General features: G+C 47.2%; 1 protein-coding gene across 1 annotated transcript; it reads left to right on the top strand.

Annotated features, from left to right (window-relative positions):
- Positions 1–1,091: 1,091 nt before the first annotated feature.
- On the top strand, positions 1,092–10,482 carry RAB5IF (RAB5 interacting factor). Its single transcript, XM_079785032.1, has 4 exons — positions 1,092–1,418; positions 3,105–3,208; positions 8,523–8,652; positions 10,102–10,482. Exons 1-4 carry the CDS (start codon positions 1,305–1,307, stop codon positions 10,141–10,143), a joined length of 390 nt encoding a protein of 129 aa, XP_079641158.1. The 5' UTR covers positions 1,092–1,304; the 3' UTR covers positions 10,144–10,482.
- The last annotated feature ends 6 nt before the right edge of the window (positions 10,483–10,488 follow it).

The raw sequence follows: 10,488 nt of genomic DNA on the forward strand, positions 1-10,488 counted from the left end.
CAACCTCCTCAAACAGGACCTTGGGGTTAGATGGTGGTGGAAAGGCCCCGCTGCGGAATTCTGAAAAAGCTCTCTAGGAGATTCTGCTGCTCACCTAAGGTGGAGAACCACAGTGAATGTCTAACAGGTACGCAAAGGCTGCTTTGACCTTATTGTTATCCTTTAAAACTTAAAGCTTAGGGTTAAACGTACAAATTTTAAAGTCAGACAAACCCAGGTACCGGTTGAATGATTCTGGGCGACTTACTTTGCCTCCGTAGGTCCCCTGCACACAAGTGTTGTGTCTCGGTCTCAACTTACGGTGCAGCACAGGGCACAGGGCACCGCCTGGAGGGCTTAGTAAGACGCTGATTACAGGCCCGCCCCCCGAATTTCTGAGGAGGTCCGAGAATTTACATCTCTCATCAACTCTGCAGGTGATGTGGCTGCTGCTGGTCCGGAAACACACTTTGTGGACCACCGACCTAGCACATACTGAGGACACTGCAGAAACTCTGATACCTAACGAGCTACTTTCTCCGCTTCAACCCCGTGAGGAGTCCCCAGCTGGTTCCAACTTGCTCTACAGCCTTAGAAAGTCATTTCTCCTCTTTGGGTCTCAGGGCTCACTAGCCAAAAGGGGGTGCTGGGCAAGATGAGACACTAAGTTATTACAGACAAGAGTTAGCATCCTGAACAAGGTCCTACGGAACATATCTTAGTAGAGTTAAGGAGGAAACGAGCAGGGGCTACCTAATAAGAGGCAGCGTGAGGCTCCCGGGGAGCAAAGCTTGGGCTTAGAAAGGACGCCCTGCGAAAGGCAGGGTCGTGTTCTACCCCGCTGCTCGAACGGACGGGCTGAGGCGAACCGGGCGACGCTCAACTCCAACCTCCGCTTTCCCGTCCATTCTTCAGTCTCCACAGCGCCGCCTCGCGCTCGTGTCGCGCCCCTTCCCAGATGGTCCCTTCCGTCACTTCCGTCACGCGTAGAGCTTGACGTCACTTCCGTCATGCGTAGAGCGCTTGCGCGGAGAACCCGGGTACTTTTTTTCACTCGGGCGGCTGCGCGGCCGCCAATTGGCTGCGTGGGCACGTCGCCGGGAGGACGCACGGCGCTGCGTTGCTCCTCCCTCCGCGGCACCTGGTCTCGGCCGAGCGCGCTGAGCCGACTGCTCGGCCAAGTGCGGGTCGCTGCAGCGCTCCTCTGAGCCGGACTGCGGAGCCTCCACTGCTTCCCCGAACGCTGTGACCCGCGACCCCAGGCCCCGCCTCCTTTTGGCTCGGCCCGCGCGCCCCAGGCCCGGTCCGGGGGGCGCGACGGTAGGATGAGCGGCGGGAGGCGGAAGGAGGAGCCGCCTCAGCCGCAGCTGGCCAACGGGGCCCTCAAAGTCTCTGTGTGGAGCAAGGTGCTGCGAAGCGACGCGGCCTGGGAGGACAAGGTGAGGTGGAGCTGGGGAGGGCGCAGGTTGGAGGAGCCGGCTGGCCCTTGGGGACGGATGGACCGGCCCGAGGGTGCCCCCCCGTGTACCGCCGGTCGTTTGGGGTGGTGGGGCGGGTGGCCAAAGGGTGGCGAACTCGGCGGGCCCGGCCTGAGAGCTGAGCTCGGGGCTCACCGCGGAGTGGCCTAACGGGCAGGCCGCCCGGGTCACCCGAGAAGCGGCGTGGAGCGGGCAGAGAAGGTGTCACTCGCCGGCGGGGCGTGTGCTTGAACGGCGAGATTGAGCGGAATTCGACTTGACCTTTTACTCCCAGTAGGACCTTAAGGGACTTACCTTCTCGGAATTAATAGTTAACGTAGTCGTTCGCACGGAAAGGAACGGCCACAGACATCTCCCGGACACTTGGTCAGGTGCCCTCCATGTGTTTGCGGAACAGCTCTGAGCTGGGTACAGTGGTGCACTGACGAGGTGGCACACAGTGAGGCTCACTGAAGAGGAGGTGCCATCAGCCCTGGCCGGTTTAGCTCGGTGGATGGAGCGTCGGCCTGCGGACTGAAGGGTCCCGGGTTCGATTCCGGTCAAGGGCATGTACCTTGGTTGCAGGCACATCCCCAGTAGGGGGTGTGCAAAAGGCAGCTGATCGATGTTTCTCTCTACCCTTCCTCTCTGTAAAAAATCAATTAAAAGAAAAGTGAGTTGCCATTACTTTACTGTTGGATGAGGAAAACGGAATACCTTACGTGTGAGAGTTGTGGGGAGACTGAGACCACCTTGCAAGGAGGGAGGAGAGACAGAGAGAGAGAGAACGAACGAACATATGTGAGGAACAGTTGGGGCTTCAAGATTTCCTTTTCCTTACTGGTCACACACATTCAGATCTGAGTTTGGGCACTCCCCAACCATGATCTGGAAGCGACCATTACAAACAGCTTGATTCCAGTTGACTTGAAAACAATGTTATATTTGCCGTCTTATTTTTTTGGGGGGGGGGGGGGGGGGTGTGGCCGGTGAATTAGGTTTTCCTTCCTAGAGCTCCGTAAGAAGGGGTGGGAGGCACTTCCTGAAGGTGCCCCAGCTCCTGTAAAACCTTTCTGATCTGCTGTGTCATTGCTTTCTTTCCTTCTGTAAGGACTGGTTCTGCAATCTGGGGCAGGTCAGAAACCTGAGTCTTCCCTGTCCTTGCAGGTAGAATAGGTACACTGGCACCTGCCTCCAACACTTTTGTTTCTAATCCTTTCTATCCTTTGTGACTTATTCAAAACTCGGCGTGCAGGAAGATAGTGCTGGGTAGGTTGACTGTCAGCCCTTCTTCCTGGGGCTAGTGTGCCCAGGTCTCCTCCGATGAGAGAAGCGTTATCAGTGTCCAGGATCACGGTTACTAACAGCCATTTCATCTTTGCAGCTTCTCACAAGAGGTAAATGGGTTTTTCTAAAATTTTTATTTAGAGCATAACCCTTAGAAGTCATCACTCGGGGCAAGTATTGTTTTGTGTGTGTGTGTGTGTATGTTTACCACCTTTTAGTACAAGAAGAGGTGGAGATGCAAGAGCCTAATATTCTTGCTTTTGGGGGACAATTCCCTGGAAGATACGTTGGTAGGAAGCTTTTCTGTTCCTCACCTATTACAAGAGGTTCTACTGTGGCACCCACTCCAGATAATGCATGCAGTTTCTCTTTTTTCTACAGGATGAATTTTTAGATGTGATCTACTGGTTCCGACAGATTATCGCTGTGGTTCTAGGTGTCATTTGGGGAGTGTTACCATTGCGAGGTTTCTTGGGAATAGCAGGGTAAGTCTTGGGTATCTTGCAGTTTCGTGATATCATTTCTTTTTCAAATAGGGTCTTTATTTTCATTTTATGGGAAAGGCTATTACTACATTGGAGGGTTTTTAAAATTATTACGTTAAATGACTCTCTCTCTGTGTGTGTAATAATTAAAGCAAAAAGTTGGCCTTGGGGTGGCACTCCTGGGTCTGGTGTAGCACTCCTCAGTTCATCAAGCCCAGGAGCATCTTAGGTCAGGTATGTTACCTTCCTGAAGGTTGGGCTAGTCCAGTGGTCGGCAAACTAATTAGTCAACAGAGCCAAATATCAACAGTACAATGATTGAAATTTCTTTTGAGAGCGAAAACCGACTTCTGCGCATGGGCCACAAAGTTTCAATTGCACTGTACATGCACCCCCGCATGTGGTATTTTGTGGAAGAGCCACACTCAAGGGGCCAAAGAGCCGCATGTGGCTCACGAGCCGCAGTTTGCTGACCACTGAGCTAGTCCATTCATTCATGGGTCCAAAGTGACCTCATGCAAGAGGATACCACATGCCTGTTGGTGGCAGGCATCATCTAGTTCTAGCATGACCTTTGTATGGAAGTTCGGGAAGTGGAAGAGCTTCTATACTTGATGACCACTCCCTGTGCCTGGCACTATGCTGGATGTGCTGCATCTTGGCTTTTTTCAGTTGTTTGAGGCCCTTACATTTTAGAGACAGTGAAAAAGTGGAAGGTTTGGCCCTCCATCTTCTACTGTGCTTCTGTGGCCAGTGGAAACGATGGACACTAGCCCCTGGATGTGGCTCTGCCTTTTTTTTTAAAAAAATATATATTTTTTATTGATTTCAGGGAGGGAGAGGGAGAGAAAGATAAAAAAAATATATAGAAACATCAATGATGAGAGAGAATCATTGATGGGCTGCTTCCTACATGCTCCCCACTGGGGATCGGGCCTGCAACCCAGGCATGTGTCCTAACTGGGAATCGAACTGGTGACCTCTTGGTTCAGCCACTGAGCCACACCGGCCAGGCTAAGAAGATTTTTTATTTATGGTACTGAGGAAAGCATTTGTAGAAGGAAACCAGTAAGAGTTTAATCTCTGCCTGACTTTGACGGAGTGCACACCTGATGAAGGCTGATTGGAGATTATGAGACATAGGACCTGGTGGTCACAGAGGTTTTCCCAGGTTGGAGGTGGTTATAGATGATATTTTTAGAATGTTGGTCACCCCATTTGAGCTTTCTATGAGAGAAAAGTACCAGAGAAGCGGGGAAGGTGATCTAAAAGCTAGAGGGAATTTCTCATCTTCCCACAGCCACTTGCTAAGAGAGGTGCAGAGCCCCTTGTACCTATTATGTCTTACTAGCGTTCCCGTTGCAGGAAAAATCCTGCAATAGGGTTTCCTGCTGCACTCTACCCCGCTCCGCCTGCTCTCCTCCCTTGTCCCCCGCCCCGCCTTCTCCGGCAGCCCGCCCGCTCTCCTTCCTTCGCCCCTCGCCCCGCCTCCGCTCCTCCCCCCCGGCTTGCTTGCTTCTCCGCAGCTTTGCTCCCTTCTGCAGCTCTTGGCTTCTTTCTAGGCTGTCTTGATATGCAAATTAGCCGCCATCTTTGTTGGGGTAATTTGCATGCTCGTCCTGATTGGTTGGTGGGCGTGGCTTGGCTGGTGGGCGTAGCCAAGGTACGGTCAATTTGCATATTTGTCTATTATTAGGTAGGATAGGATTCCTAAAGGATTTCTCTGAAGTCACCAGCCTGGAATAATTAACTAGCACCAGAGCTAGTCTGATATACCTTGTGGCAGAAGAGTTAAGCTAGCCAAACCAACCTTTTTTTGTTTTTTATTTTTAACTTTAGAAAGTTCTGAATTCAAGTTCTAGCTTTGCCACTTTCAGGCTACATTAATTTTGGGCTCAGCTCTATGAGATTCAATTTTCTAATCATTAAAATGGGGGCAATAAGCCCTGGCTGGTATAGCTCAGTGGTTGGGTGTTAACCTGTGAACCAGGAGGTCACAGATTCCCAGTCAGGTCACATGCCCAGGTTGCGGGCTCGATCTCCAATAGGGGTGTGCAGGAGGCAACCAACTGATCAATGATTCTGTCTCATCATTAATGTTTCTCTCTCTCTCTCTCTCTCTCTCTCTCTCTCTCTCTCTCTCTCCCTCCCTCCCCCCCCCCCCCTTCCTCTCTGAAATCAATAAAAATATGTTTTTTAAAGACGGGGCAATAAAAATGCCTGCCTTATAAGATGTATGAATTAAATGAAATAATGTAAGTAAATTGCTGAATATAGTGCTGAAGATCTCTATGGCACTCCATAAATGGTTCACTGCAATTACTGTATGATTAGCTGTACAAAGAATGGTAAAATACGGTTTTCTGGGGTACAGTCCCACACTGTCCTGCCAGAGCCAAAACTTGAATCCCTTCTCTTCTTTGGTTGGCACCTTTTCCCCTGCTCTTGGAAAGGACCCAAGGACATTGATTTTTCTGCTCACATCTCCTCTCCTCCGTCTGTCTGACCCAGCTGCCTGGACTTAAGGGCAGACCCGCTCTGGTGCTCAGTTCTGGTGATGCTCCTCCCACTTCTGCCTTAGCTGCTCTCTTTTTTGACCCCAGGTTGTCTTCTCCTTTCTGGTGGGGTCACCAGTAAGGGCCCATTAAGGAAAAGTAATTTCCTCAGCTCTCAATTACAATTTGCATGAGAACTGAGTGATGGTTCTGCTGTGTCTGCTGGGGTTTTGCATGATCAGAAATGGGCCCTGTCCATCCTTTCCTGTCTCTCTCATAGAGCTTGGAGCATATTAATAGGTGCTCAGTGAATGCTTGTTAAATTTCTTTTTAACAAGCATTCCCATTGACCATTGAAAGCAGGGCCATACATTACTGTTGTCATGTAGCCTTCCATCCCTGAAGTCATCATATTTGTTAGAGCCAATATTTTGTTAAATTATGACAGGAGTTTTTAGAATAGAATTTAAATTTATTTTAGAAGGAGAGAAATATTGATTTGTTGTTCCATGTATTGATACAGTCATTGCTTGGTTCTTGTATGTGCCCTGACCAGAGATTGAACCCACAGGATGATACTCTGACCAATTGAGCTACCCGGTCAGGGTGTAAGATAGAATTCTTAAAAACCTATATGAAAGTCAGTCTTTTTTAATGTTCTTCTCCAACCCCCAATCCAGCATGTTCATTTCTTTGTCTACACCAAGCATGTCAAACTTGCAGCTCACGGGCCGCATGTCTTGTTTATTTGGCCCGTGTTAGCCTTTAAGTTTGACATGCTTGGTCTACACATTAGCTGTGAGGTTCTTGCCCTCATTTACAATATAGAAATTATGCCCATCTTTAAGCTCATTTTGAGTCTTTTTACTAAGTGTGTAGCCCTTAGAAGGAAGGGTTCATGCCAACCCTTTCTCCCTACCATTCCTTATCTCACCTTTCCCTTGTATTTCCCTCTCATCTCACCAATCAGCCACTCTTACAGCTCATCTCATTTGATGAATTTCCAGTCATTCTCTAGCCCTAGCTTATTAGCTGAATCCCAGAGTGACATTTTTAAGTCCCATTAGTAGTCTGTCTGGAGCCACAAACTCACCCTGCCCAAAATGCAACTCTTGTTAGAGGGAAGTAGCCAGATCGGCCAGGTCCCAAGATTTCTAGCAGAAGATAAGGATGTGGTCACAATATAACCAAGCCAAGGACTCTATTTTAGGTGAAATCCAAGAAAAACCTTCGTTCTTCCTGACTCCTTACTTCTGTTACTGAAACCATTGTACTTCTAGGCCCTTTGGCTCCAGCCTTTGGGACATCTTCCCTCCCCATTCAGCCACTGTCCTAGTCATTGCCCTCAAACTTTATTTGCACTCTTGTCCTGAAACATGGTAGAGGTCTAAACCAGTCTCCCAGCTCCAGTTCCTTCCACTCAGGAGAAAGTTCGCACTTGCACTACCTAGAAACTAGACTTCCTGAAGTAAACACACCCTACCTCGCCCCCACCTTGCTCAGGCTGCCTCAGGATCCCCCCTCCTTATATACTAGTTTACATTACTCAGCATCATCTAACTGCCTTGCCCTACATCAGCTCACACTTCATCCACTAGGAGGAACCAGTTATCTTTGCATATTTCTACCTCAGTCTCCAGAAGGAATGGAACTTAAGACATATAGTCCCCCATTAGATTAGATATTATAACTGGAAAGATCAAAGTCTTGATGACTTTATAAATTACTTTTACCTGATGACCATACCAAGAGAGCAGCGGAGCAGGGCGATGTATTACTACTCACTGCATTCTAATTCTTCCATCAGTTAAATAATACATGATGGGGCTCAGAGACCTTCCTAGAGGCGCTTGCAAACCTCTGGTTTCAATTCCACTCTCACTACTGGTATTATTATTATTATTATTTGTTAATCCTCACCCAAGGATATTTTCCCATTGATTTTTAGAGAAGGCAGAGGGGAGGGGGAGAGACAGAGAAATATCAATGTGAGAGAGATACATCGATTGGTGGCCTCCTTCATGCACCCCAACCGGGTTTGGGGATCGACCTGCAATGGAGGTCTTGACCAGAATTGAACCTGCGACCCTTCAGTCTAGTGGCCGACACTCAATCCACTGAGCCAAACCTGGCTAGAGCTATTGATTTGAGAGAGGGAAAGAGAAACATCAATGTTGAGAGAAAAACATGGATCATTTGCCTTCCTACAACCTGGGCGTGTGCCCTGACTGGAAATCGAATGACGCTCCAGCTTACTAAGCCACACTGGCCAGGGTTTCACTGCTGTTTTTTGCCCCCTAGCAGATGGCAAGCTGAGGGCAGGAACTGTCATGTTCACATCTGCATCAAGTGCAGTAGCAGACAGTGGCCATCCAGACATTGTCTCCCATTGGGAATTACGCATGGGCTTTTAGTATATGCCCTTGCTTGCTCAGTTAGGCATGAAGCAGCAGCTTAATGTGTATTTATCCCATGGCCACCCCTCATCCCAGCAGGAGCTACCTAGAGACTCCAGTAAAGTACTGGTCCTACTTAGGACCAGTCTATTTTACTTTAAGGGTGCTTGGAGAACTTACATCTGCTTTTTAATTTATTTTTTGCTTTGGCTGGGCAACTAAAAAGAGTTGTTCCTTCTTTAAGTCTCTAGGTCAGCCAAATGGGTAGCTCCTTTGAGGGCTGAGGTGTTTCCATGTATTAGTTCACTTTCCCTGATAATAGAGGTAGTTAACTGTGTAATCGTGAGTACCTTGGTAGAGCTGGACCATGGTGGTAGGAGTCTTGAGTCTTCTATTTTTGATGCTTGTCCTCCCTCACTCCAGGTTCTGCCTGATCAATGCAGGAGTCCTGTACCTCTACTTCAGCAACTACCTTCAGATAGATGAAGAAGAATATGGTGGCACGTGGGAGCTCACGAAAGAAGGGTTTATGACGTCTTTTGCCTTGTTCATGGTATGTGTACCTGATAGTTTTACAGCAAGTAGTGTCATTTCATGAATCACTCAAGGGGAGCCTACTGATTCACACTGTAATTGGGGTACCATTTTTTAAAAAGTTCATGAGGCTGGAGGGCATGTCCACTCTTGAGTCATGTTGTCCCAAAAGTAATATACTGTACAGTCCTGTTGTGCAAATCCAGAGCCCATCATCAGCTTTACATCTGATTGTCAACTCTGCTGCATATTAGAAACAACTAGGAAACTTTTTAAAATATATGCATAGCATTATTCATAATAGCTAACATGTACAAAGTCATCACCTGATGAATAAAATGTACATTTATACAAAATATTATTTAACCATAAAAAGGAATGAAGTACTGATAGATGCTACAACATGATGAACCATGAAAACATGCTAAGTGAAAGAATCAAGACAAAAGATCTCATGTATGAATCCATTTATGTGAAAATTCAAACAGACAAAAAGTTAGTGATTACCAGTGGCTTTGGGAAGGGGAAGGGGGGGGAATAACTGATAATGGGAACTTACTTTCTTTTGATGATGATGAAATGTTACAGAACCATTTATATGGTGATATTTACACACCTCTGTGACTATACTAAAATCTTGGAATTGTGGTGTGTGTTTTTAAATGGATTCAGTGAAAAAAATGTAAAAACACCAGAAAAAAACCCTCAGAATTGTATACTTTATGGAATATAAATTATACCTCAAAGTTTTGTTGTTGTTTTATTATTATTTATATGTGCCTTTATTGATTTCAGAGAGATGAAGGGAGAGGGATAGAAACATCAATGATGAGAGAGCATCCTGGATCGGCTGCCTCTTGCATGCCCCCCACTAGGGATCAAGCCCACAACCTGGGCATGTGCCTTAACTGGGAATCTAACCATGAACTCCTATTTCATGGGTCAACACTCAACCACAGCAACACCGGCTAGGCATTGTTTTTGTTTTAATTTATAGACCCTAGCCCAAACCAATAAAATAACTTCTGGGAGGTGGTGCCTGGGCATTTATATACTAGTAATACTTTTAAAAGTCCTAGATGCAATGGGCAGTCGGTTTTGAGAATCTGTGCTTTATTTGATAAGGCTCTGACAGGGTGTAATAGTGATTTTGTTTTCACATTTATGGCTAATCCTAACATCTATTAGAAGTACAGTCTGCTTTACCTGTTTCGTTTCTACATTTATAACTCCACTCCCTGATGCTTAGTTTGCTGTATGGTAGGGTGAGAGGCTTTTCCAGGGTCCCTTTGGGGGCACAGGTGGGTGGTCCTAGGCTGTTAGGAACAGCTTGATTTCAGTGAAATTATGCATTGGGTAGCCCCTGGGAAGCCTGCTGTGCAGACATTCTTATCTGACATTTTTGTTTTGTAGAATAGGGGCCTACTTTGACCAGGTGACCTATGAACATTGCTTGTCTCCTCTCTAGGTCATCTGGATTATCTTTTACACTGCCATCCACTATGACTGATGGTGTACAGTCCCCACCTGCTCCCTGTCGGGTCCAAAGGACCCTCTTAGTTGCAGCATGAAACATGATTATAGGGGCACCTCAGCCACATGGAACCTGGAAGACCCATGTTTCCTGGACCGAGAATCAGTGTGTTGGGCGTCAGTGTTTTCTGCAAGGGTTGTGACCTGAAACTTTTTAAAGAACCATCCGCCTTTGGGAAAGCATTTCTAATTGTCCATCACCAGTCATTTCTTCTTGGATACCATCATGAAACACTTGTTTGCAGATTGAAGCTGTCATTTAATTTGATGCATCTCTGGATCCGGATGAAACATTAAATTGTCTTCCTCACTTCTCCATCAG

The sequence above is a fragment of the Cnephaeus nilssonii genome, assembly GCF_951640355.1.
Source record: "Cnephaeus nilssonii genome assembly, chromosome: 11".
NCBI classification, from domain to species: Eukaryota; Metazoa; Chordata; class Mammalia; order Chiroptera; family Vespertilionidae; genus Cnephaeus; species Cnephaeus nilssonii.